The sequence below is a fragment of the Actinia tenebrosa genome, unplaced genomic scaffold, assembly GCF_029948245.1.
Source record: "Actinia tenebrosa isolate PJP-AT-01 unplaced genomic scaffold, QUT_ActTen_1.0 PGA_scaffold1__47_contigs__length_23844297, whole genome shotgun sequence".
Lineage (NCBI taxonomy): Eukaryota > Metazoa > Cnidaria > Anthozoa > Actiniaria > Actiniidae > Actinia > Actinia tenebrosa.
In genome coordinates, this window is record NW_028292578.1 from 13,316,647 (window position 1) to 13,343,901 (window position 27,255).

At 37.2% G+C, this 27,255-nt stretch overlaps 4 protein-coding genes and 1 long non-coding RNA gene across 5 annotated transcripts; 4 read left to right on the plus strand and 1 right to left on the minus strand.

Moving 5' to 3' along the window:
• The first annotated feature begins 2,522 nt into the window (after positions 1-2,522).
• On the plus strand, positions 2,523-3,347 carry LOC148909908 (uncharacterized). The gene is made up of 2 exons (XM_089033121.1): positions 2,523-2,664; positions 2,857-3,347. The coding sequence occupies exon 2, from the start codon at positions 2,858-2,860 to the stop codon at positions 3,227-3,229; it is 372 nt and encodes a 123-aa protein (XP_088889247.1). The 5' UTR covers positions 2,523-2,664; position 2,857; the 3' UTR covers positions 3,230-3,347.
• Positions 3,348-10,255: 6,908 nt separating this feature from the next.
• LOC116289649 (uncharacterized) lies at positions 10,256-11,224 on the plus strand. Its single transcript, XR_004196349.2, has 2 exons — positions 10,256-10,629; positions 10,841-11,224. It is a non-coding gene; the product is annotated as an uncharacterized LOC116289649 (long non-coding RNA).
• A 1,623-nt stretch (positions 11,225-12,847) lies between these two features.
• On the plus strand, positions 12,848-20,321 carry LOC116289641 (carboxypeptidase D). The gene is made up of 6 exons (XM_031696587.2): positions 12,848-15,566; positions 15,799-16,280; positions 16,461-16,573; positions 16,801-17,807; positions 18,186-18,646; positions 18,718-20,321. The coding sequence occupies exons 1-6, from the start codon at positions 12,881-12,883 to the stop codon at positions 19,228-19,230; spliced, it is 5,262 nt and encodes a 1,753-aa protein (XP_031552447.2). The 5' UTR covers positions 12,848-12,880; the 3' UTR covers positions 19,231-20,321.
• Positions 20,322-21,083: 762 nt separating this feature from the next.
• Positions 21,084-25,254, plus strand: LOC116289646 (INO80 complex subunit B). The gene is made up of 10 exons (XM_089033207.1): positions 21,084-21,253; positions 21,919-22,114; positions 22,452-22,582; positions 22,666-22,711; positions 22,845-22,947; positions 23,604-23,661; positions 24,143-24,246; positions 24,345-24,407; positions 24,480-24,595; positions 24,755-25,254. The coding sequence occupies exons 1-10, from the start codon at positions 21,208-21,210 to the stop codon at positions 24,900-24,902; spliced, it is 1,011 nt and encodes a 336-aa protein (XP_088889333.1). The 5' UTR covers positions 21,084-21,207; the 3' UTR covers positions 24,903-25,254.
• On the minus strand, positions 25,136-27,036 carry LOC116289648 (DNA polymerase delta subunit 4). The gene is made up of 4 exons (XM_031696595.2): positions 26,821-27,036; positions 26,650-26,736; positions 26,259-26,370; positions 25,136-25,717 (listed from the first exon to the last, which is right to left on the minus strand). The coding sequence occupies exons 1-4, from the start codon at positions 26,933-26,935 to the stop codon at positions 25,693-25,695; spliced, it is 339 nt and encodes a 112-aa protein (XP_031552455.1). The 5' UTR covers positions 26,936-27,036; the 3' UTR covers positions 25,136-25,692.
• Between the last annotated feature and the right edge of the window lie 219 nt (positions 27,037-27,255).

The window sequence follows — 27,255 nt, forward strand, 5'->3', positions numbered from 1 at the left end:
GTATATGTAGTGCTCAGAGTTACTGTATGTGAAATATATAAGTTTTTGAAGCTAATTTATTACACTTGATTCTGAGCGTGACAACCTAGTATGAGGTTTTCCTTGGGTTGCGATTAACTTCTCGCTGCTTCTCTTTTTCTTAAAATAACTCCAAAAAAATTTTATTCCTGAAGTCTGAAGTATTTAACATCCTCTAACCACAAATATGAGGCCTCTTGAAGGAAAAAAACCCCGGAAAATTGGTCATAAATACTAGTGAAATCTAGAGAGAATGAAGAAGCATCTAAGCCCAATTTACTACTATGACGTCACAGCCCAGTCCCCTAGGTTATCATTTCACGCGGCCACAGGTCAAAGAAATGCCGATTTTCGCACTTTTGACCGCTTGAAAAAAATAGAAAGAAGCGTCAGAATCAAAAAATTCTTTCGACACGTTTCTCAGAATAGATTATATTTCGATATAAAAAGTAAAAAAAAAATAAGGGTCATAGGCACTTTAAATTGTTTCAACCATTTCCCAGAGAGTAAGACAAAAACGTGCGGGCTATCTTGGTGCGCATAAACAATGGATGTTTGAAAACAATGAAATCCTTTTGTTAAGCACCAACATGGCCGCCATGACTTAACAATGGAATACATTTTCAGATATGTTTTTATCAGTAAAATCATACTACAAACCATGTGTTCAGTCAAGAAATAAACAGCCGGTGATCTAAACGATTTCTCGAACACAGAAACTTTCATAAATTCAGTTGTGAGCCTGTTAGGGTTTTCAATAAGTATTGTTTAATTATTTTTCGATGTCGTGCATAAATACATGTTTTTAAAGTAAAGATACTGACATTATTATGGTGTATAATTTCCGCCAAATTTCAAGCATCGTATAAGAAAATGGTACATTTTAAATTTGTGCCTATTTTACTATTGGACATTCAAGTTTGTGTTTTCTTATGATCACTTTACAATTCAACATTTTTCGATGTCGTGCATAAATACATGTTTTTAAAGTAAAGATACTGACATTACCGTTAGTCTACTGGAAGTGAAAAGGAGGTATAATTTGATATTAATAACTATAAATTGATATTGTCGGCAATTCTAAGCCAGGTCGGCTTTCTTGAACAATTTAGTTAATTACAAAAGGGGCGCGTTTTTTTATCAACACTGACTCACTCATCTACAAATCTAAATGAGAGATCAGTATTTACCAAGTGAAACTAATATATTGTGTGGCTTAAACACAAGCCATACAAAACCAAATACGAAGATGAAATGGTTCTAGGCTTGCGACAGTGTTAAGACAAAACAATAGGCCTTATTGTCTTGAATCATTTGTAGTACATTACGCAAACGTTTTCAGTAGATCTACTATAATTATAAATATAAAACATCAATATTCAAATAAGTTCGGGTGTAATGACCCTTATGTTAGGCGGGAGGTAATTCCCTTTAGTGTTTGAAAAGACCGCTGCTACACATTGACACCAATATGATTTTACATTTTTTCAATAACGAGGATTAATGGCAAAAAGCGCCAAAATTAAACTAGACCTTCGTATGAGTTTTGATCCCAATTTTCGTTTTAGGTTAACACTCAAAAACTTTTTTTAACAGTTAGAAACTGATGTACTATGATAAAATGCCTGTTTGAAGCGGTATTTTCAATTGTACAAAGATGTTTTGTAACATTTGTGTTAGAATGTAGCTTTGTCAGGCTTTTTTATAGAAAATGTATGGGAAATAAGCAAATGAAGGCCTAAACCTTTTTTGTTTTTCGATTCAAATTTTTGCTTTGGGTTAACACTTTGATTCCACTTTCATCGGTCATCTCCACTTCCAAACAAGTTAAACTTTCTGAATAACAAGATTTTAGCCTTGTACAACAGCCTTTCTTCAAGAAAGTAGTTTTTGGCGCTCACTGCTTGAATAGAATTCTCTCTTAATAGAAAGACGTTCTGAAATGGGAAAACATGCGGCCCTGGGAAAAGGTGATTTGAAGCGGGAAGGAATGCGATTGAACCATTTAGTAGTTCGTTTTACTGTTGAGAAAAATTGGAAAGAAAGAGACTTATAACAGGTTTTTCAGGCGGATGGTCTGTATAATTAAGTACTAGAGCATTGTCACATATGTGAAAAATTTTCTTTTACTTTATTTCATATTAAGTGCCCAGTTCAGCAAAGCTGGTTTGAATGGGGCTCTGCTTAAAATAAACTTACAGACAGAAAATATAGTACAGAATACAAAAATTAAAGTTACAAAGTACTTAGATTAAAACACTTAACATGTAGTATTGCATGGCGCACAGGGTTAATTGTGGCGAGATCTAAAATGCTTTTTTAGGCCAGACTTGAATCTTGTTAAGTCGTGTACCCTCCTCAAATGTCAGTCAAAATAACCTAAACTTTCAGTACTGACGGCAAAGCTTGAACTCACACACGTGATCCAATCATGCCATCTACCTTATCCAATAAGGACAAAGGATTCATGGATGACATGACACCAAATTAAAGTAGCCAATCATAGGTCGATCAGTATGATATATATAGGATAGGCGCTCCTTGGTGGTGATTGTATTGTACACGGAGCTGTTTTAGAGGGACATTGATTAGAAGATTTCAACGAGCAACCTACTAACTTTACTCACTGCTGTATCTTTCCACAAGGTTGGTGCAAACTATTTAATTTGTTCTACCTCAATCTGATGAAATGAATTGTTCTTCTTTATGCTAGTTCTTCTGTTTTCTTTTGTGCTAGAAATGAAAAGTGTGTTGACCTTGCTTCATATTCAACTCCTAAATCATGGTTTTTAGTCGTAACTGTGAATGTAATTCTTTTCTTTTCATTCAATTTTGAAGGATGAAATCCATTTTCATCTTGGTCTCACTGGTGGCCATTGGTATGGTGAACGCAAAACCCAACATCATTAATCCCCCATGTAGAGAATGTTACATCCCAGACGGCAAAGGCAACTGTGTCTATGATAAATTTGGCTGTGGAGGCGTCCGTAAGAGAGAGCCAATGCCCAACATCATTAATCCCCCATGTAGAGAATGTTACATCCAAGACGGTAAAGGCAACTGTGTCTATGATGAATTTGGTTGTGGAAGTGTCCGCAAGAGAGAGCCAATGCCCAACATCATTAATCCCCCATGTAGAGAATGTTACATCCCAGACGGCAAAGGCAACTGTGTCTATGATAAATTTGGTTGTGGAAGCGTCCGCAAGTAATCATATAATCGTTGCATTTAAAACGTAAGACTGAATTGTAACCTTGTAAAATGTTGAATGCAGATCACCTGCATTTAGTTATTGTTTCTTCCAAATAAATTGCTTCTAAAAACCTTAACCTGAGTCTAACCTTACTTTTACTTTTTTCTTTGATCGCTTTTTTCCTAGGTCGGTTTTAGCGCACTATAACCAACATAAGATTGAGCCATTTTGAGCTCATACTCACAGAAATATTCCCCATAGACCTCTTCTGCTTGGGGTAATGTTTTCCCATTTCAGACTACGTGTCATTCCCTTGAGAATAAGATTCTTTGTTTGAGCTGTATCCATATTCATGTGTCTTCTCATGTGCAATCGAGCGCAAACCTTAAACAAAGAAATGATACTCTAGGGAATGACATGTGGTCTGAAATGGGAAAACATTGCCTTTTGCCTTTTGTCAGGGATCCTGGGTTGACGTCATTATCACGTGATTTCTATATTAAATATGTCGGCAACGAAAAGAGACTATATCCAAAAGAAAGTAAAGGCCATTCTTATTTATTTGATAAGGGCTTTGAAATAAGGAAGAGATCCTGTGGGCTTGATAGATACTTAAATGCTTTTTTCCTGCGGAATAGGATATTCTTTGCTGAAGGTGTTGGTGCCGATCAATAAATAACCAACCAACTTTTACTTTTACAAGCACTGAACTGTTACTGTGAAATTGAAATGAAAATTTTGTTTCAATTGATCATCATCTTCGTAATATTTCGTTATTTCAATGAATCTTTTTGCTTTCATGCTATTTTTAAACTAAAACAAAAGGTGAACATTTGTCCTGTGGAATAGGGTATTCATTGTTTGAGGTGTTAGGTGTTAAAAATTTGATTTTGCTTGTACGACGAGGTTGCTTATTGAAACTTGGAACCGCTTATTTTCGGAAGTCGCTAATATCCATGCTCCAATTAAGAAGGCCCGCATCAAAGGAATTCAGACACCTTGGAAGACTTCTGAACTAAAGAGTGCTATGCGTGACCGTGGTTATCACCATCGGAAGGCAGTCAAAACAAATTCCGAACACCAATGGAATTCGACAAGAAAACAAAAGCCTTTGTTAATAAACAACTAAAGAAGTTGACAAAGCTGACTATTATCTTGATCTGATTAATAAGAACAAAGGGAACTCTAGTGCTCTATGGAAAACGTTAAATGATATCACTCAGCGCAAGTCTACTCCCCCTGTGTCCTGTATTGAGGTTAATGGTGTCTCTTGTACCAACACTAAATCGATCGCTGAAGTCTTGAACAGCCACTTCTCATCCATTGAACCCAAATTAGCTGACAAGATAAAATCAGGCCTAAATCATGTCTGGCAAAACTGTTTGTTTTGTTCTGTCGATCCCAATTCAAACTCGGAATGTTTTGTATTCCATCCAGTTTATGAATCTTTTGTGTATAAACCTCTTAGTTGTCTGAAGACTAATAAAGCTATCGGCCTTGACAATATCAGTGCTCGTCTTTTGAAAGACTCAGCTTCTGTTCTTGCTCCGGTTCTTATAAATTTACTCAACCGTTCACTCCTGTCTTCAACTTTCCCTTCTATTTGGAGATCTGGTAAAGTTTCTGCTTTATTCAAGTCTGGTGATAGATGCAATCCTAACAACTACAGACCGATAACTATACTTCCTACAGTGAGTAAGATTCTAGAAAAGGCTGTTCACTCTCATGTATACAACTATCTTCTTGAAAAGAAATTCCTAACTCCTCGACAGTTTGGTTTCAGACCAAAGCTATCTACAGAAGTTGCCCTCGTCAACTTCACTGATTTGGTTCTTCAGAACATGGACAAAACCTTAGTTACTGGTGCTGTTTTTCTGGATTTGTCAAAAGCTTTCGACACCGTCGATCACTCGATCCTGTTCAACAAACTTTCCAAATCTGGTCTCAGTGACGTTGTCGTGGACTGGTTCAGATCATACTTGTCGCAAAGAAATCAAGTCACGGTGATTGGCAGCGCTGTCTCTACCGCAAAGCCTGTGTCCGTTGGAGTTCCCCAAAGGAGTGTGTTAGGGCCGCTGCTTTTCCTAATTTATGTGAATGATATGCCCTAACGTATCAAGTCCTGTGAGATGTCTTTATACGCAGATGATACAGTTATATGTTGCTCCTCATCCAATATAAGGAATTTGAAGATAATCTGAACTCTGACCTTAAATATTTATGCAATTGGTTCAATGACAATCTATTGACTTTAAATACAGACAAATGTAAATTTTTTATTATTTGGTAGCGCACGTAAGCTTAGCTCTTTCAATAATATTTCATTAGAGGCTAATGGCCATCCACTTGAGCGAAAAGAATCGTTCAAATATTTAGGTGTTACACTTAATGAAAATATGACCTGGTCTGACCATATAGATAGATGCCTTTAAGCTCAAAGGTCTGTCAGAGGCTCGGCATTTTGCGTCGCGTTAAGCATTTATTGCCGCTGAACGCTCGCCTAACACTTTACAATAATTGATTATGCTGATTTAGTATGAGTTGATAAAAACAATGAAGTACTCATGCAACACCTTCAAATTTTACAAAATAATGCTGCAAGATTGATTTTAGATCAAGCCAAGTACTTTTCTGCGACCCAAGCCCTTAATCAGTTGAATTGGGAACCTTTAGCTACCCGCCGCCGCCGCCATTTGTAGTATTCATAATTATGATAATATAATATAATAATATAATTTATTTATATAGCGCTCATCTCCAAAATTGTCCAAGGCGCTTCACAAAAAATTACAATAGAATATTTACAATAGTTACAAAATGCTTACCTATTGATTATGAATAAAATGTAAATATTTAAAAGATAAAAATGATACACGCCGTCGTCAGGATTTACGATTGCCACGTGCGCGTACTAATTTGGGCAAACAGCGTTTTATATTTCATGCGGCCGCTGACTGGAACAATTTAGATATTGCTGTCCGACAGGCATCTAGCCTTATTGTTTTCAAATCGTTTTTAACATAAATTTATTTTTATATATTTATAGTGATACTTAGATATATTTTATGCGCATTTCGATTGCGGTTTTTTCAAAATCCGCTCTTCTCTACCTAAATAATACCCATTATTTAGGTAGAGAAGAGCGTATTTTGAAAAACCCACTACACGGCCTCAAATCGCGCTGAAACTTGGTGAAGTTGGCCCATTTTTATGTGGCCACTGTGTTTGCTGGAAAGCTGGCCACAGGGAGCCCAATTTAGATTAAAGTGAATGGTGAAAATAAAATTGGAAAAATTAAATAATTAATTATTTTTTAAATTTGAGATCAAGATAATGTCCTCTGTAATGCGAAAGAGCAAAAACATCAATGAAAAATGCACTAGAGCATTTTTTGTTTCGCGCGCGCCTTTGTTTTCCTATATAATTTCCCTATGGTATCTGATGTTGATGGGGCTAAATGTAATTTAGGCAAAGCTAAAACCACAACTAAGCCTGCTAGACTAAGCACCGTGGGCCAGCGGACCATCCACGCTACGCATGCTCCCTCGCTCCGGGTGGCGTGTTCACTAGCTGGCTTGTAGCTTGTATGCCATCTTTGCATGCTTGCCATCGTACAAGTTGCGTTTCTTTGTCGCTAGCTTTTATCGCTTTTGGACTACCCAGTTAATAGCAATGGTCGATCCACCTTCTCCACAGTCTTCTCCAATTTCTTCCGAATTGCTAGAGGTTATTCAAGCCGCCGTTGAGTCAACTATAGCAAACAGAGAACAACCAACCTAGTCCGCCCCAGCGAACACAACAACGACTTCGAGCTACTCAATGGGCATTTGTCGTTGGTCTGGGCCACTCGCCAGTACCACCGAAGGTCGTTACTTAGATTGTCACTGGGCGGTTTATCGATCTGAGCGACTTGCTACTCGCTAACCACACTCCAGCAACTGAGGACGAACCACAACAGATGTTGGACGGCCGGCTGGTGTTAACATCCAAGCTGAAAAAAAACAAACGCCTCATAGAATATAACATTAGCTGGATGGAGGCCTTTTCCATCTACATGCTTGTGCTGACCCACAGTATTTCCCCAATAGATGGACTGATCTTACGAGATGTAAGTTGCTGATCCTCCGCACTTATCGCCTGTTCGGCGAACGCTGTTAGCTCTCCTACTCGATAAGCCTTTCGAGAACTACAACTGACCAAACCAGTCTGCATCTCGTGGAACAAGGGTAGATATGCGTCGCTTTTAATACACTCCTTGCCGGTACTTGCATAAATGTAGAAATCAAAAATTCTTGTAAGCCCTTATGTCATCTCTCAATTTGCTTATTGCTGCGACACTTTTGCTTGTTGTAAGACCATTGCACTCAACACTTATTGTCACTGTTTTTGCTTCGACACTTTTGGTCGAATTATTATCGCATTTATCACTAATCATTATGTTGATGTATTGCTATGGCTGTTTTGCTTGTCGTATTAATATGGGATCCATCACTTTTGACACTTCTATATTGCGTCAACCGTACCGTTGCTAATTTTTACGACAGTGTGCTTGTCGTATTGTTATTGCATTCGTCATTATTGTTGCTACATAGCTACGACAGTGTGCTTGTCGCATTATTACTGCGTTGGTCATTATTGTTGCTATACTGCTACGGCAGTTTGCTTGTCGTATTATCATTGCATTCGTCATTATTGTTGCTATATTGCTACGACAGTGTGCTTGTCGTATTATCATTGCATTCGTTATTATTGTTACTACATTGCTACGACAGTGTGCTTGTCGTATTATAATTGCATTCGTCATTATTGTTACTACATTGCTACGACAGTGTGCTTGTCGTATTATTATTACATTCTTCATTATTGTTGCTACATTGCTGCGACATTTTGCTTGTCTTATTACTATTGCATTCATAACGTATTGTCGAATTATTATCGCATTTATCACTAATTATTATGTTGATATATTGCTACGGCTGCTTTGCTTGTCGTATGGTATTTATCACTTTTGACACTTCTATATTGCGTCAACCGTTGCCTATTGCTACGACAGTTTGCTTGTCGTATTATTATTGCATTCGTCATTATTGTGGCCACATTGCTACGACAGATCGCTTGTCGTATTTTTATGGCACCCTTCACTTCATGGTTGCTACATTGCTACGACAGTTGGCTTTTCTTATTATTTTTATTATCACATGATTCACTTATTATGTCGCTACACCCCTACGTTTGCTTGTCGTTTTACCGATGTATCCATCATTGACGATATGCTTCTCTATTGCTACAACAGTTTACTTGGCGTTTTACCGATGTATCCATCATTGACGATATGCTCCTCTATTGCTACAACAAGATATAACTAGCTAAAAACTAGTGTGAGCTGCGTCGGTGTTTCTAATGAAACAGTAATGATGAAAAGGTAAATTATACACCGTGAAAAGATGAAAAAACTTACTGACGTTTCGGACGCTAGTCCTTCGTCGGAGTAAAATGATAAAATGCCTGTTTTACTCCGACGAAGGACTAGCGTCCGAAACGTCAGTAAGTTTTTTCATCTTTTCACGGTGTATAATTTACCTTTTCATCATTACTATAAAAAAAATGGTACTTTTTAAATTTGTGCCTATTTTACTATTAGACATTCAAGTTTGTGTTTTCTTATGATCACGCAAATCAACAGGCAACATTCGCCATTCAATTTTGTACATCTACCATTTTTTATGACGACGCTTGAATTTTGGAGGAAATTGTACACCATACATTGCCGTTAGTCTATTGGAAGTGAAAAGGATGAATAAGTTGATATTAATAACTAAAGATTGATATTCTCGGCAATTCCAAGGCATTTGGCTTTCTTGACCGGTAACTAGACGAAAAATGGAATGGGTGGGTTCGTCTAGAAGATGCAATTTAGTTAATTACAAAAGGGGCGCGTCTCACTCGTCTACAAATCTAAATGAGAGATCAGTATTTACCGAGTGATACTAATATATTGTGTGGCTTAAACACAAACCAAACGAAACCAAATACGAAGATGAAATGGTTCTAGGCTTGCGCCAGTGTTAGGACAAAACAATGGGCCTTATTGTCTTGAATCATTTGTAGTACATTACGCAAACGTTTTCAGTAGATCTACTATAATTATTAATATAAAACATCAATATTCAAATAGGTTCGGGTGTAATGACCCTTATGTTAGACGGGAAGTAATTCCCTTTAGTGTTTGAAAAGACCGCTGCTACACATTGACACCAATATGATTTTACATTTTTTCAATAACGAGGATTAATGGCAAAAAGCGCCAAAATTAAACTAGACCTTCGTATGAGTTTTGATCCCAATTTTCGTTTTAGGTTAACACTCAAAAACTTTTTTTAACAGTTAGAAACTGATGTACTATGATAAAATGCCTGTTTGAAGCGGTATTTTCAATTGTACAAAGATGTTTTGTAACATTTGTTTTAGAATGTAGCTATGTCAGGCTTTTTTATAGAAAATGTATGGGAATTAAGTAAATGAAGGCCTAAACCTTTTTTTTTTCGATTCAAATTTTTGCTTTGGGTTAACACTTTGATTCCACTTTCATCGGTCATCTCCACTTCCAAACAAGTTAAACTTTCTGAATAACAAGATTTTAGCCTTATACAACAGCCTTTCTTCAAGAAAATAACAGCAACAAAATTCAGAGGTGCCCAGTTCAGCAAAGCTGGTTTGAATGGGGCTCTGCTTAAAATAAACAGACAAAAAATATAATACAGAATACAAAAATTAAAGTTACAAAGTACTAAGATTAAAACACTTAACATGTAGTATTGCATGGCGCACAGGGTTAATTTTTAGCGAGATCTAAAATGATTTTTAAGGCAAGACTTGAATCTTGTTAAGTCGTGTACCCTCCTCAAATGTCAGTCAAAATAACCTCAACTTTCAGTACTGTGAACAGAACAGAACAGAACAGAACAGAACAGAAATTTATTGCTCTTAAATATTAATTACATTTGGTGACAATATAGAGAAATCTAAATATATCATAAATGTATAATAAATATTTATAATAAAGTGATAAGGAAAATTATACTAATTTATATTCATATCATTTGTGCATATGACAATACAGACTGAGAATAGAGGTTAGTTGAGATATTTGAGCCTGGAGGGCAAATTAACAGTGACAAAGCTAGAACTCACACACGTGATCCAATCATGCCATCTACCTTATCCAATAAGGACAAAGGATTCATGGGTGACATGACACCAAATTAAAGTAGCCAATCATAGGTCGATCAGTATGATATAAGGATAGGCGCTCCTTGGTGGTGATTGTATTGTACACGGAGCTGTTTTAGAGGGGCATTGATTAGAAGATTTCAACGAGCAACCTACTAACTATACTCGCTGCTGTATCTTTCCACAAGGTTGGTGCAAACTATTTAATTTGTTCTACCTCAATCTGATGAAATGAATTGTTCTTCTTTATGCTAGTTCTTCTGTTTTCTTTTGTGCTAGAAATGAAAAGTGTGTTGACCTTGCTTTCACTCCCGCGTATAACTTCATATTCAACTCCTAAATCATGGTTTTTAGTCGTAACTGTGAATGTAATTCTTTTCTTTTCATTCAATTTTGAAGGATGAAATCCATTTTCATCTTGGTCTCACTGGTGGCCATTGGTATGGTGAACGCAAAACCCCAACATCATTGGTGCCCCATGTAGAAAATTTTACATCCCAGACGGCAAAGGCAACTGTGTCTATGATAAATTTGGTTGTGGAGGCGCCCGCAAGGGAGAGCCATTTAGCTTCGCTGATATGGTCCCATGCTTAAAATGTTTCATCCGAAACGACCATGGCATCTGTACCTATGATGAAGTCTATTGTGCAGATTTCGAAGAGTAATCATATAATCGTTGCATTTAAAACGTAAGACTGAATTGTAGCCTTGTAAAATGTTGAATGCAGATCACCTGCATTTAGCTATTGTTTCTTCCAAATAAATTGCTTCTAAAAACCTTAACCTGAGTCTAACTTCATTTTTTTTTTCTTTGATCGCTTTGTTCCTAGGTCGGTTTTAGCGCACTTTAGCCAACATAAGTCTCAGGCGTTTTGAGCTAACAGTACTCACAGAGATATTCTCTATTTCATCATTTGCCTTTTGTCAGCGATCCTGGGTTGACATCATATCCCGGCAACGAAAAGAGACTATATCCAAAAGAAAGTAAAGGCCATTCTTATTTATTTGATAAGGGCTTTGAAATAAGGAAGAGATCCTGTGGGCTTGATAGATACTTAAATGCTTTTTCCTGCGGAATAGGATATTCTTTGCTGAAGGTATTGGTGCCGATCAATAAATAACCAACCAACTTTTACTTTTACAACCACTGAACTGTTACTGTGAAATTGAAATGAAAATTTGGTTTCAATTGATCATCATCTTCGTAATATTTCGCTATTTCAATGAATCCTTTTGCTTTCATGCTATTTTCAAACTCCGAGCGCCCTAAAACAAAAGGTGAACATTTGTCCTGTGGAATAGAATGTTCATTATTAGGTGTTCAAAAATTGCTTTTGATTGTACACGACGAGCCTTAGGGTAAGTATAGTTGCTTATTGCACTGGTTTTCCGTCAGGCTAGGCTGACTGGTTCAGCAAACAGTGTGCATATGATACGACCTCTAATTAAAACTACCAGTGCAAGCGGTTTCCAGAGGCAACAAGCTAATTATATGCTTTTAGATAGGTAACCTATTATAAAGAGACAATAACACTTTGCATAATAATGGCAGGCATTAGTATGGGTCAACAGGCAGCAAGGTAGGGAGGGTCGACCAGAGGATCGGAATTAAGTACCGGAAGTGTCCGTATTACACAGGTGTCCCTCATTTGAGGTTTGAACTTTTAAAGTTATTCGATTATCTAATTAGTTGTTGCGAAAAACCACAGTATTTTAGATCTTGTATCGCAAAGGCGCTTTGGACTATAGCAAGTTAAAATAATCGCTCTTTTCTAGCTGAGTCAACATTGATTGTGCAAATTTAGTATAAGTCATGATCGAATTAACTCGGCAAAACAAAACTAAATGCTGAAATACATAGATTTTAGATTTAAGTAAACATTTTTTAAAAATCGGTTGTGAGGAGTAATTCAGAGAGAGAAAGTCCATAAATCGTCTTCATAATGTTGGCGCGTTTCATAGATAATGTTGGCGCGATGTGGGCGCCTGTTTTCAAGGCTATTCACTCTTTAAGCAGCTTATGATTTCTTGTTCAAACTTGTCAAGTTAGAGGCAGAGTTAAAGTATCATATCCTTTTAAGCTCCTCATTTTTAACCTTCATCACACTGTTTATCCAGGCTTTTCTGGTTTTGATTTGCATCGTAAGCTGAGTAAAGTATCGGTTTACGGCTGACGGCTGGACATAAATTATAATTCCTCATCCCACGCGGGGTAATTATATAATTCACTTATAAGAACTATTAGAAAAAACCATTAAATTCAAGTGTTTTGGGCTGTTAATAACGAAATTATTTTCGGAAGTGATCGTATTGCAGTCCGATTGGCTGAGGGCGTGAGGCGGCTGCTAAAGATTTATGTCAATACTAGATATAACGAGGTTTGTGATTGGTCAATTATAAATAGCTAAATAAGAAGCCTGGCCAAGAAGTGAAGAAAAGATGGCGAACTTAACGTTGACTTTTATATTTCTCGCCTTTTCCGTTGTCTTTATGCCACAAATAAGTGGCAAAATCGATAACAGAGATGTCATTTGGGAACAGAGAGTCTTCAAGAGTCCTCACTATGTTCATTACGATGAACTTACTAATTTTTTAAAGACATTTTCGCGAAGATATAAGAACATCGCAAGACTTATTTCAGTGGGGAAGTCAGTGCAGAATCGTGACTTATGGGTGATGCAGATCACTGATAATCCAGATATCATTGAACCTGGTGAACCAATGTTTAAATATGTGGGCAACATGCACGGGAATGAAGCCATTGGTAGACAAGTATTGGTCAATTTGATTCATTATCTTCTTCAACACTACGGCAAACCCGGTCATGAACGGATTACTAAGCTGGTTAATAATACGAATATTTTTATTATGCCGTCAATGAATCCTGACGGATTTGAAGCGGCAAATGAAGGAGAGTGTGATGGTTTACTAGGACGTGCTAATATAAACGGTGTGGATTTGAATCGAGATTTCCCTGATCAGTTTTCGAGTTGGGACACATACGATGCAAGTAAATCTCAACCAGAGACCAAGGCTTTAATAAGATGGATTTATAAGAACCCATTTGTGTTGTCAGCAAATCTCCATGGAGGGTCGGTAGTTGCTAGCTACCCATATGATAGCAATAGCCAAGGAATTGAGGTACATCAGTATAGTAAATCCCCTGACGACAAAGTATTCAGGCATTTAGCTCTTACTTATTCAAGAAATCATTTAACTATGAGTAAGGGAGATCCAGATTGTGTTGGAGGAAAGCACTTCCGTAATGGGATTACTAATGGTGCCTATTGGTATAATGTCCCTGGCGGCATGCAAGATATCAACTATCTAATTAGTAATTGTTTTGAAATTACATTAGAGTTGTCTTGTTGTAAGTACCCAGATGCCGAAAATTTACTCAAAGAATGGAGGAAGAATAAAAAGGCTTTGTTGGCTTATATAGAAGAAGTTCATAAGGGGATTAAAGGATTTGTGAAGAACAGGAATGGTCAAGGAATAAAAGGAGCCATTATTCATGTGGTTGGTCTTGCCCATAATGTTACTACATATAAGTATGGAGATTATTGGAGATTATTGACACCTGGGAATTACACTGTAGTTGTGTTTGCAGCTGGTTATACAAGCGTTACCAAGTCACATGTCATTGTTAACGATGGTCCTCCCACTGTGATTAATTTTGAGTTACAAAAAAACAATATTGTTTTACAAGATTTACGAAAGCCAAATATTCCTCCATGGTTGAGAGACTTAATATCAACAGATAAGAAACCCCTTAGGATCGTTAAACGAAGCCTTGATGATGATGTGTCCTTAACAACTTCCAAGGTTCCATATTCATTCATTCCTACCACTGCTGAGGAGTTTAGACAGATTATTAAAGACTGGATTGAACCAAGAATATTCAAGCACCATAATCATCAAGAAATGACTGTGTTATTGAAGGCAATTGCTCGTTTGTATCCTAACATTACAAGGCTTTATTCAATAGGGAAATCAGTGCAAGGAAGAGATTTGTGGGTGATAGAAATTACTGATAATCCTGGAATCCATGAACCAGGTGAGCCAGAGTTCAAATATGTAGGAAACATGCATGGCAACGAAGTGATTGGAAGAGAAGTACTTCTGCTTTTAGCCCAGGGTTTGTGTGAAAACTACCACAAAATTAGTGCAATTACTGCCCTAGTCGATTATACTCGCATGCATATCATGCCTTCAATGAATCCTGATGGACACGAAATCTCTATTGAGGGAGACAGAGATTCTTCTAATGGAAGAGAGAATGCACATCAAGTTGATCTGAACAGGAACTTTCCCGATCCTCTTTCTGATATAAATATCAAAAGAGAGCCCGAGACTAAGGCTATCATGAAGTGGCTGACAGAGTACCCATTTGTATTGTCAGCTAATTTACATGGAGGGTCTGTTGTTGCTAACTATCCCTTTGATGACTCAGTATCAAGGAAAGAAGAATACAGTAAAAGTCCTGATGATGAAGTCTTCCGATTTCTTGCGATGAAGTATTCCAAAGCACACCCAACAATGGCTAATGGAAAACCACCCTGCTTAGATGAGCCCACTGAAATATTCAAAGATGGTATAACTAATGGTGCAAAATGGTACAATGTTATTGGTGGAATGCAGGACTATAACTATCTCCATAGCAACTGCTTTGAGATAACAGTTGAGATGAGTTGTGTTAAATACCCATATCAAACACAACTCAAATCATTTTGGGATGCTAATAAGGTGCCCTTGCTTACATTCATGGCGCAGGTCCATACTGGTATTAAAGGTTTTGTAACAAACACTGCCAATACTGGGATATATGGTGCTGTAATATCAGTATCGGGTATAGTACATCCAATCACAACAGGTAAAGATGGTGACTATTGGAGACTTCTTACCCCAGGCAGTTACACGGTCACTGCTTCTGCTAAGGGCTATCAATCACAGACCATGGCTGTAACTGTGAATAATGGTTTGGCTACTACTTTGGATTTCATGTTATTGAAAGTTGGTGAGATAAGAACAACACCAGTTGTAACCATAACACTTCCTCCCTCGACACCACAATCACCACCATCAGTTGCCATGGAAATAACACCTACAACACAACCTTCTACCGGTAAGTGGATATTAATAACTCACCCACAGTTGCATATCTTGCATTGTGCCAGGCATTTGTTTGGCATGGGAAACTTGTGTCATTCCTTATGATACATGTATTTAGCTTATGGCCTTTGTACATGCATGCAGGAGACTAGTTTAAGTATTGATTGACTGAGGCTTGGTTTTAGTTTATAGTTGTAAGGGCTACCTGTGCCACATGAGGTAACTATCTTTGTTTTCTCTTTCAGTTCACTCACCAACTGAGAGACCTTATACTTACCATAATTATGCACTGATGACAAACCTTCTTACACAATATGCTAAACGATGCTCAAATATCACCTCACTGTCAAGTATTGGCACCAGTCTGAAAGGAAAAAACATCTGGTCAATGGAGTTGTCATTTAAATCAAATCACCATGGCAACAGCTATAGACCTAGCGTTGGTTTGGTAGGAAGCTTACAAGGAAAGGATGTGGTAGGACGTGAGCTCTTATTGACATTTATTGAATACTTGTGTGAGGGATACAGGAACAGAGATGCACGTGTTGTAAAGCTACTGCAAGCTACAGATATTCATGTCATCCCCTTGGTAGATGTGGATGGAAATGAAATGGCGATAGAGGGAGATTGTGAGGGCAAGACCCACCCACAAGATGATCTGTCAAGAAGCTTTTATTACGATACCAATACCAAACGAAGACGTGATGTACCTGACAAAATAACATCTGTAAGTATGGCTATGTTGAGTAAAGACCATGATGCAAACATTGCTATTCTATATCTGTATCATTAGGGATATATTTTGCTTGAAAGACACTGAAGTAAAGGGCTAGGAAAGAAATTCTTTGACTAAGCCTCTAAATCCATAATTTGTCTTTGATTATTTTGGCTTCTTCTTTACTTTAAGTTCCTGCAGTCAGCCGCACAAGAACCTAAAGAAGTAACAGAAGTAAAAAAGTGGATGAAAGAGAAAAGATTTTCATTACTTGCTGACATCAATGGTGGACAGCTTGTCGCAAGGTAAAATAACTAATGACTTGTGCACTTTTATGTAGGTAGATTAAAGATGCCGATAACCATTGGTGTTGTCGGTGTGAAAAAAAATATTACAGTGTGTATTAGCAAGTTAAATGTGACTTGCAGCACTGCTAGATGAGAATTAATCTTTCAAGCTGTTGATTGGTTCTGAACGGTATGTTTGTTTGACTGTGCTGTGTGTTTAATATTCACACTTGCATTTCTTTTAGATACCCTCTAAGCGGCCATTCAAGTGATGACAAACGTGTCAAAGATTCATCAACAGCTGACCAATCAACGTTTATTGACATTGCGTCATCTTATGCCAAACGTCATCCCACAATGCACTTGGGTCACGGGTGTAATGCTTCAGTAGATCATTTTGATAATGGGATTGTAAATGGTGATAAATGGAAGGAACTGCATTACACTATGCAGGACTATGCCTATCTCCATCTCAACATGCTGCAGATGTCATTCTTTGTTTCTTGCTGTAAATACCCCCAGAGGAACAGTTTTACGCCTATTCTCAAGGCAAATGGTCTGCCGTTACTTGAATTGGTCGAGAAATGCCAGCAGGCTGTAGTGGGTACTGTTCATACCTTCAACCACACGCCAATAGCCAATGTGTCTATTACTGTAGCTAATTCTGCTATACAAATAGACGTTCATCAGACAAATGCAAACTTTTACAAAATACTTGCGCCAGGGAAATACAGACTTACAGCACATGCCCAGGGTTATTCCAGCAGTACCAAAGATGTACAGATAAAGTCAGGAAAAACGACTAATGTCATGTTTAACTTACATAAAATACCCAAACTCAAACATCACAAGGGTGAATCGATTGGTCGATGGATGAAGGACATGTCCAACAGATGCCCTGATATATCACGTGTCTATAATATCGGTATGACGTCACAGATCCGTCGTTTGTGGGTGATGGAGCTGTCCAACAACCCAGGCAAACACGAACCAGGAGAACCGGAAGTCAGATATACTGCAGGTATCCATGGCAACGAGGTGGTTGGTAAAGAACTGCTGTTGTTATTGATAGAGCATTTGTGTTTGAGTTACGGCAAAGATGACGTAGTAACACGCCTGCTCAATACCACTCGTCTGCACTTCCTGCCTCTTATGAACCCAGATGGCGCTACTCTCGCTGAGGAAGGGGATTGTCACTCAACTAAGGGAAGAGACAATGCAAGAGGTGTAGATTTGAACTCTAACTTCCCAGGTAAAGATATATTAGATCTAAATGTACCGTATTTATATCATACACGCTTTGCAACAATGGCAAACATGACAGTTGGCAGATTAAAAAGGCTGAGTCAGTTCTCCAGGGGAAAAAGATTCTATTGTTGTTCCAACTATCATGGCTGCTATCACGTAATGGTGCAAATCCTCTATTGTGTTAAAATAGGTTTTGTACGACTTACGTAAACCTTTCATATGTTGTGATATGACTGCCGCAATACCTCTGAGGCTTTTGATTGGCTGAGTCGTATTCTGGTGTGCTGTGATTGGATAAAGGGATCAGTGTTCTTAACCTCAAAACGTTATCAAGAAATCTTCTAAGTATGACTAATTTTGATCAAAATGTCTTTTTTTACAGGAATTTACAGCAAGACCCACAAGGTCCGCGAACCAGAGACACAGGCGATTATGAAATGGTTAAAAGAAAATCCGTTCGTCTTAGCAGCCAACTTGTATGGAGGTAGCCTACATGCTAGCTACCCTTACTATGCCCACCCTAAAGACATAACTTCTGCTAATCTACCTCCCGACGATGACGTATTCCGTTACCTGGCAACTACTTATGCCAACGCACATCCCACTATGCATCATGGGAAGCCTTCGTGCCCAGGCCTTGAGGCGAGGGAAGAGTTTGACAAGGGAATAACCAATGGAGCTGCTAGAAGAAGCTACAGCGGTGGGATGCAAGACTATAGTTATGATAATACGAACTGCTTTGAGATATCCGTGTATGTTGGTTGCTGTAAGTTCCCATATGCTCGTGAATTGGAACACCTCTGGAAGGAAAATAAAGATGCCCTTATGCAGTTTGCTTTTCAGGTATTTTTTTCCTTTGTATTTGCCTGTTCAGCATATTAAGAATTTATGTTGACATACTATTCTCGTTCCAGGCTCATCGTGGTATTCGCGGCTTTGTACGGGATGACAAAGGCAACCCAATCAAAGATGCTGTTATATCAATCAATGGCAGGCAACATGACGTCACTACTGGCGAACACGGAGACTACTGGCGACTTCTAGTTCCAGGAAAATATGAAATCACGGTCTCAGCACCAGGAAGAGGCAAGACTACTAAGCACATTGAAGTCTTACCGAATGAGCCAGCAATGCAGGTGGACTTAATGGTCAGCAGTAAGGGGTTCCCGTTTGGAATGCCAGCCATGATTGTTGCTGCTATTTGTGTTCTTGTTCTTATCACCCTTCTTTTGGTTTGTTGTGGATTATGGAAAATTAACAGGCGAAGAAAACTAAGAACTGCTTTACGAAGAGGCGGTTACCAAAATGATTATGACAACGCCCTGTCAATCGATTCATTCAACTCGAAAGCCTTGCTTAATAATGATTACTCTGATGATACAGAAGACGACGAAGAAGACATTATTTTAGAACATCCCAGAAGATGAACATACTTTAAATAGTTCAGCTCCGATCCTATTTTAATCGATTGAGTAGAATGTTTGTTAATTATCGACGATAAGTGAAAATAATCGAAAACATTAATGAAGCGCATCGTTGTTCTTTTCATCCATTGGGTGATGACGTCATGGTACTACATTTACCATAATCCTTATCAAAATTGTCTAGAATGCTAGAGCACGAAAATATATTGAGGACTGATGAGCTCGTTACCATCACGCCATATTACCTTCTTAAAACGAGCAACTATGTCAAAATAAACAACAAATGAAAAAAAGAGCACCTCGACATTAGTATGCAGGCGGAGTCATACTATCACATTGGACTACTGTCTTCGCATGGATACTTGTCTCTCCCTCCACGGGATGAACAAACCTACCGAGTAGGGTGGGGTGGGGTACCTCTGTACGCAGACATGATTCTGTTCGATACTTGAGGTTTATCCTTTAAGACGGAGATGACTCCAAGGGTCGCAATATTTTTCTATTCGTCAATTCTGTACAGAAATACTTAGAAATGTCAGTTTGAATTAGTTTAACATGCAAATGGGTTTAACAAATATTAGTGTTGGGGATAATCAAGAGAATATCTCGGAATAATATAAAGTTCAAAATATTTTTTTAAGGAACAAAATTCTACGAGGTAACCTGAAAAAAATAAACTAAGAATATTTCAACAAACACTGGGCATTTTATCCTTAAAGTTTGTAATAATCAGGTTTGGGAAATGAAATAGAAAATAAATAAACTATAGCACTATTAAAGGAAGGTGTTGACGATCTGTTGAGTGATTCGCGCGGGGTCTTCTTGTAAGGCATACATCTTGTAGTCCTATTGCACATGTTAGCGCACCTGTCATTATAGTCTGCGCACTGTCGACATGTACTCGAATGCTTGGTCAAAGTGCATCAAAGTTAATTTAATTAGTCAGAAACGATATTGACTAACAATCATAACGAACAGATTTGTACGAGTTCAAGAGAAGGACAAGTATACTCGAGAAATGTACTTAGTTGTATCTATACGGACAAATAGGACTATTAAAGTAAATGGTTGCTCAAAAATGTTTGGGTAACAATCGTTTCAGAACAATCCTACGTCGGTTGTGATTTCTTTCACGAACTACTAAAAAGAAACAATGTTTTACCTAAATTTAGATTGTCTAGTGGTTTTGTAGATGACGTAGGGCCAAGTCGTGGCGAACGGGACCATGCAGAATCTATCAAACATGAAGATAAGCAAGGCTGTTTAAAAAAAAGTATTCGATGATTTACGTTCCGTACCTTGAGACATGAAAACAGTCCTTCTCTTCCTTCAGTGGTAAAGTACTTGCAGTACAAATATACATGGTAAAGTACTTGCAGTACAAATATACATTACTTTTCTTCCGTTAATGGTCCCAGTAAGTCGTCTGCTGATGATTTTATGACAGTGCACGAGATAGCAATGTATCGAGCTATGCTTTAAACGTCTTTTGTAAGGGGATATAGTGTTAACATAACGTGTCACGTTTCGTTGTCTACAGTCAACCTTTGGACCATCACATAACCTTTGTACCATATGATGGGAGACTGAATATTGGTAAGTTTACTGCCGGTATCCTTGAAATAACAAAAACAAAAAACAAACAAACAAGCTACCCCTCCCCTAAAAGAAAGAGAATGAATGGATGGATGAATGAATAAAAAAAAGGGAAGAAAAAAATACGGCATTTCTCAGCCTATTTCCCTTACTATTGATCTTTAATTAGTTCAATTCGTCTTTAATTTTTTCTTGTTTTCTTTCTATCGTTTCTCATTTTTTCGTTTATTTCGTTCCAGAATAGATTTTGGCGTAGGACTGGTGCTGAGACGCCATAGCGAGGTCCATCCGCCATGTTGAATGTTGTTCGAGTCTTGTTATTCACAGCAAAGAATGGTTAACAGGACGAAGAATGCTGTAGAACTGCTATAAAAACCAAGTAACATGGGGAAAAGGAAAGATAAAGAGTTAAATAGTGAAGAAGGGAGAGGTAAATATGCTGTTTTTTGTTTGTTTGATGGCCTTCAAAACATGGCCACGGGTTCATGACCAAGATGAAGTTTTTTCACTTCAACTCATTATTTAAGCAATTCATAGGATCAAGATTTGATGTCTCGTTTTAAAAACAGAATAAAATTAAATCGTTGGATTAAGATCTCTTCTAAGATATTACAATGACAAATATTGTTACAACAATATGTCCAAATATCATACCAGTGACACAGGGAGCCCAATCTATTTTACTATCATCATCATCATTCATAAAAAACTGTTGTAAATAAAAGGACTAGTAGTCTCACCACTACAACAACTTTTTCCTCCTATTAGTATGATGCTGTTAATAATAGTACTACTCATGCTGCTTATGCTTAAAAGAATTTGGAAATATTAATTTCATTTGTTTGCGATGTAATTTTGGTTATGATTAACACTTATCAACTGGGACCAGAGAAGGCAATGTTTTCTGAGGCAAAGAAGAGGGAAATATTGTAGTTGAGGAATCACAAAACACATTGCTTTCCAGAGGTTCTAGTCAATAAGTGTTTTGTTCCAAGCGATTGCCAGTAAACAGTGGCACCTTCTTGACCAATGAGAAGAGAGAAAAATGTACTTGAAGTTTAATAACTTATTTTGTTATAATTAAACTTTTCACAGTTTCTTCTCCCAAAAAGAAGCACAAACATAAGCACAAGAAGCATAAGAAAAGAAAAGAAGCGGAAGATGAATTTAGCAGAAAAGAAAGAAAGAGAGATAAAATAAAAAGCAAGGATAAAGAACGACAGCATGAACCAGAAGAGAGATCCTTAAAAATCAAAATCAAACTTGGTGGACAAACACTGACAACAAAACAGTAAGAGATTTGTGTCATTTATGTATTGTAAGCAAGGGTGGTGTAGCAGTAGTGAACTCGACTCTCACCTCTGGGGTCTTAGATCTGATTCCTGGACTAGGCATTACATAGGAGTAGAGGTCTATACCTTGACTCGAGAGTTTATATCTAAATTCTCTGTTTGTTTTTATCTTCCTCTGATAAACTAAATTCCAATGCATTCTGTAAGCCTGCTGTGTTCTGACTTTGAAAAGCCATATTAGCATATTAATAAATGTGACTTTTTATTAACAATTTGATTTAATATCTGCCATTAAAGATCTAGAAATAGGAAGATGTTTCTTTTTTCTTTTTTGAGGGTTCCTACCATTGTGCCAATATCTGATCCTGAACCAGTTGTGTCTAGTGAAGAAGAGGAAATTGAAATTGAAAATGAAGTGGAAGAAATAGCAGAAGAATCTGATAAAAGCTACCAAGTTTCCTTGCAAGGTAATGAGGATACTAGTAGCACATGCATCAATGGAGCTATGAAGTAACCAGCAATTAAAGTGATTGACTTTGAACAATTGCAGAAGGAAGTGAAGTTGAAGAGTCAAAAAAGAAAGGAAAAGTTTCAGAGTGAGTATGAAGCTAACTCACCAATATCCACCATGACTGTTATGCACAGTAGATAAATAGTGCTTGAACAATAGGAAATTGGGCATGATTGTATTCAAGCATAGTTATTAAAGAGAGATTTATTATTATTTAGCCATGAAGAAGAGGAATGGTTGAATGCACTGGAGAATGGAGAGTTAGATGATTATGGTCGACTGAAACAAGAAAAAGATATTAGTACAATGACTGCAAGACAGGTAACAGGCAGACTGTATCTGAATCACATAAAAACCCTTTGATTCCCTTAAAACCAAACAACAATCTTATTGATTCCTGAAGCACCCACTCTCAGTTATGCATAGCTCACAGCTAACTCACAGATCAAACGACCTCTGAGTTGATCTAAGTCATTCAAGTCAGTGCATGGCTAACTCACAGATTGAACCCTAAACATCCTCTGAGCTGATTAATGTTAGAGTATAGTTACCCCACATTGAATTTTTGGAGGGAGAAAATTTGGAGAAAACCCCTCAAGTCAAGAGAGAGACCCAACAAATGTTACTCACAATTCATGCTGAGTCCAGGAATCAAACCTGTCCTATAGGTAAGAGCACTCTCACTTAGATACCTGACTGATTCCCCTAAAAATGTCTAAATGTTAGCTAGATTGTGTAGTTCCAAGGATTATCCATGCCCCCCATCAAGGAGGAATTTTCTTAAGACACCCCCCCCCCCCCCCCCCCACCCTTTGGAAATTCCAAATTCCTCTGTCGGGTGAGTATGGATAATTTCTGGAACTGCACTTTCTTATCATTATATATTATATGTTTAGTAAGTCAATTATGAGTAAAATAACATTTACATCTTTGAATTATATTTTGAAGACTGTTGTGATTGTTTTTGATGTTGATAGAGAGCCATGCTTGGTCATGAAATTGAGGGTGAGAATCAGTTACTGGAACTACCAACAGGTAAAGTAGATGGTGTCCTATATACCCTTGCAGCAACTCCCAGTTCAGATCAATAGACCATTTTCAAGTTCAAAATTACCACTGTGTTCCTTGATTACAGACTCATTTACTCAGGGTTAGCCTTGTATAAGTGTTTAAATATTCACAAATACCAACAGTGAATGTACAACTTCGACAATACCAACACTTTACAATCCTACAGACCTTCACTGGAACATGTGAATGCTTGTGCAATGTCGAAGCTAACCATGAGCAACAGAGAACTCAAAATGGAGTATTTAAAGCATACAACTATATTTTGTCCTTCAAATTGAGCTGTACCAAATACTGTATGCTGCAAAGGGTCTAATAATCCAGCACTTTCAAGTGAATATATTGGGTAGTCACTTACTCTCTCACACTCAGACTTCTGTATAGACTTTAGATTTAGAAAAAAGTGTAGAAGGATTGGCCCAATTTAATATTTTTGTTCTATATTTAGAAACAAGAAGAAAAGATGAAGATTCAGAAGAAGCACAGAAAAAGAGAAGACAAAGGGCCAAGAAAAGAAAACAACAAATGCAAAAACAAATAGAAGATAATAAGGTTAGTTATTATATGGCATGTATGTGTAAGATAGTTCGTTCCGATATTGATAGTTTACATTTTGCATCAACCATTATTGTTAAAATATTATAAACTAGGCACAAACAGTGAAAAAGCTCTTGGAAAGAGAGACAAACAAGGCAAAAAAAGATGAGGAAAAGGTAAGAAAAAATTAGAATGTCAGTAACTCTTTGAGAAGAATGGAATTAAAATTCAAATATTACTGGTTACAGGCTCGACGTCAGAAAGCTGCCAAGCCACATATAAGATATTTAAGCAGAAAAGATGGCTTTTCTCTTTCATATCCACCTGGCTTGGAGTTCCCATTACAAGGAGAGGTTGCCGTCAGGTAAGATGTTTCCTCTGCTTTTACATAACCAATCTTGTAATAACCATGCAATGTTCAAGGAATGGGGAGGGTCCAAAATAAGTATACTATAGAAACTTGATTCATAAAACTTTGTTGGTTTTCAAAAAGGGGTTAAAAAATCTTTCTTATATTTCATAGCCCACCAAAACCAAGAGAGAAGTGTACTGCACGAGGTTGCACAAATGACAAAAAGTACAACTGTTCCAACAACAACCTTCCTGTTTGTAGCCTGGAGTGTTACAATATTGTCAAGATGATGCCCAGTCCAAAGCAAGTAGCTGTATGATACTTAGTATTCTAATATTGCCCCATGTAAATAATGTAGTTCCATATATAAAGCTGTGTTCATGTTTCTACAATGTCTACAACTATGACAGACTGTTATCAATGATTTTGACAGAAGAAGAAGAAGAAAAGGACATATGCATGCTCAGGTGAAAACATAAACAACTTGTTTTTAAATGCAAAAAAATTAGCTGATAACATGTAATAAGTTGTTATTAATACAAACTCCAACCATCTTTTTAAAAAGTTTAATGCATAAAAGAATGTATAACTTCTTACATATATTTTTGACCCTTTGTAGATTAGTACCAAGTAATTATCATCAAATAAATGAAAAGACATTGTTTATTTTACTTTTTCTTTGCCTTTCAGTTCAATTTTATGATAAATATCTACAGTCTTTCAATTAAAAAATTACAGTTTTGAGAATCGGTACATGTCAAATTTTTAGTAACTTTATATTGAATATTGGAGGTTTAGCACTATCACGTGCCAACGCTCATAACTACAGCTTGGGCTGCCTGTGGTTAGATGGCAGAACAAAAAAACCCCTTTGCTCTCAGGAATTGAATTCTTTCTCATGTAAAACAATTGTATTGTTCCTGACGTTCATGATCGTGCAAAACCTCTATTGGGATTTCAAAATTAATTTTTCTTCTTTTGGGTTATGAATGTAATGTTTGTATTTTGTATTATTGTAGAACCTATTATTTCCACAGGGCACTACTCATTCATGGCAACTTCCAATATTAGTGTTTCCAAATTCTGAGCCAGGAAATAGGTGTTTTTTACTATAGTTTCTCATCTTTCCAAATGCTGCAAAAATAGAAGTAAGCTGGTAAGTAGAATTTAGTTTCTATACATTCAAGTACTGAAAGAACTAAATGTATGGAGGGATTTCACAACAGCTATGTGGTTTGGCAAAAGCAATGCAACTTTTTACACAAAAAAAATTATTTTTTCAAACAGAAAATTTGTATTTTGCCTACAGCATGGCCATCATGAAACCACTTTATAAGTTGAATATCTGAAGTCACATTTCTGAGAGCTTCAATAGAGGCTTTACCCCAACATGTGATGGCAGCCATAAAAGGAGGCAGGAACAATTGAATCTGGTCTAATCTGATTCACATGAGAATAAATTCAGTTTGCCTGGGGAAAAAAGACTATTGTTTTGCCTCCTATCATGGCTGCCATCACGTGATAGTGCAAAGTCTCTATTTCAAAATTTTCACGAGGGGTGGGAGCATTCCTCTTGACTCCCCCCATATTTGCCTCCCACTCAAAACTTTGCTCTGTGGTCCCTGGTCCCTGTGGCAACCTTGGTAAATTTGGTTTTGACAGAGAAGCACATTACCATTCAGTATATGTTTCATCATCTAGATGTTGTGTTATAATATCTTTGATATCTTGTGATGGATGTAGACCAAACTTCTCAGCTCTCTCCCATCTCTGCAGCCTTGATATTCCTAATGTTTGAAAAGATCACATTTAGTTAAATTGTTATTGTAACATGTAGTACAGGGAAATATCCACATCTCCCTACATGTAATAGGGTTAGTGGGCTAAGGTAAACAAACTCTCTTTTAGATATTTTTCTGCATCTACATATAAAATATTGGTATAGCTGGCTTTACTATTAGCCTGACGCAATCACAATCATAATACAAGACCCTGATGCAAGCATGTGCTTATGGTCTGTAGTAGACTCACAACAAGAAACTTTGTAAGGATCCCTTTGTACTAACCTATACATGGACCATACTCGGAGTTTAAATCAAACTCTTTGAGTAACGATAAACGTGTTTTCTCGTCTTGGACAGAAACACCCACATCTAGCAAAGAGATAAATAAACTAGTTTAATTTAAGTAACACCTGGTGTAAACAAGCAAGACGTCGACAAACAACTTCAACATACCTATCTTTTTAACTTCAGCTTTTTTATCTTGCGTTTTCGCCGATTGAGGCTTTTGTTTGATAACCTTTTGCTTCTTGACTGTAGGAAAAGTATCTGTAATCAATTTGTTCGACATTGTGTCTAAATTTTGTTTAAATTTGCTTTAAATTTCGTTTCGTTTCGATGTTTTCCAGCGAACAGCTGAGGTCGCGTACTGATGACCACAAGCACGTTATATCAAGCTCTCTGATTGGTCAATGCAATAAACATTCCAACAAAAAACCACAGGTAACCCAATTTTATGCTTGCAAACAAATCCTGTGTAATATAAACAGTTTATTTGGAGCCCTTCGGTAAGGTTAAACATTGATTTATATTTGGCATATGAAGAGAGAGAGAGGACGGGGGGATTTAATATAAATACAGATTTTCATTTTTCTTAGCCTGCTCCATTTA

Excerpts from the sequence above, each read along its gene's own strand:
- LOC116289641 (XM_031696587.2), top strand. The coding sequence starts at position 12,881 with ATGGCGAACTTAACGTTGACTTTTATATTTCTCGCCTTTTCCGTTGTC. Across the intron at positions 15,567-15,798 it reads TACAACACAACCTTCTACCG|TTCACTCACCAACTGAGAGA; the intron begins GTAAGTGGATAT and ends TTTCTCTTTCAG. Across the intron at positions 16,281-16,460 it reads TACCTGACAAAATAACATCT|TTCCTGCAGTCAGCCGCACA; the intron begins GTAAGTATGGCT and ends CTTTACTTTAAG.
- LOC116289646 (XM_089033207.1), top strand. The coding sequence starts at position 21,208 with ATGGGGAAAAGGAAAGATAAAGAGTTAAATAGTGAAGAAGGGAGAG. Across the intron at positions 22,948-23,603 it reads GTACAATGACTGCAAGACAG|AGAGCCATGCTTGGTCATGA; the intron begins GTAACAGGCAGA and ends TGATGTTGATAG. Across the intron at positions 23,662-24,142 it reads GTTACTGGAACTACCAACAG|AAACAAGAAGAAAAGATGAA; the intron begins GTAAAGTAGATG and ends TTCTATATTTAG.
- LOC116289648 (XM_031696595.2), bottom strand. The coding sequence starts at position 26,935 with ATGTCGAACAAATTGATTACAGATACTTTTCCTACAGTCAAGAAGCAA. Across the intron at positions 26,371-26,649 it reads CGAGTATGGTCCATGTATAG|GAATATCAAGGCTGCAGAGA; the intron begins GTTAGTACAAAG and ends TTCAAACATTAG. Across the intron at positions 25,718-26,258 it reads GATGAAACATATACTGAATG|CATTTGGAAAGATGAGAAAC; the intron begins GTAATGTGCTTC and ends CTATTTTTGCAG.
- LOC148909908 (XM_089033121.1), top strand. The coding sequence starts at position 2,858 with ATGAAATCCATTTTCATCTTGGTCTCACTGGTGGCCATTGGTATGGTG.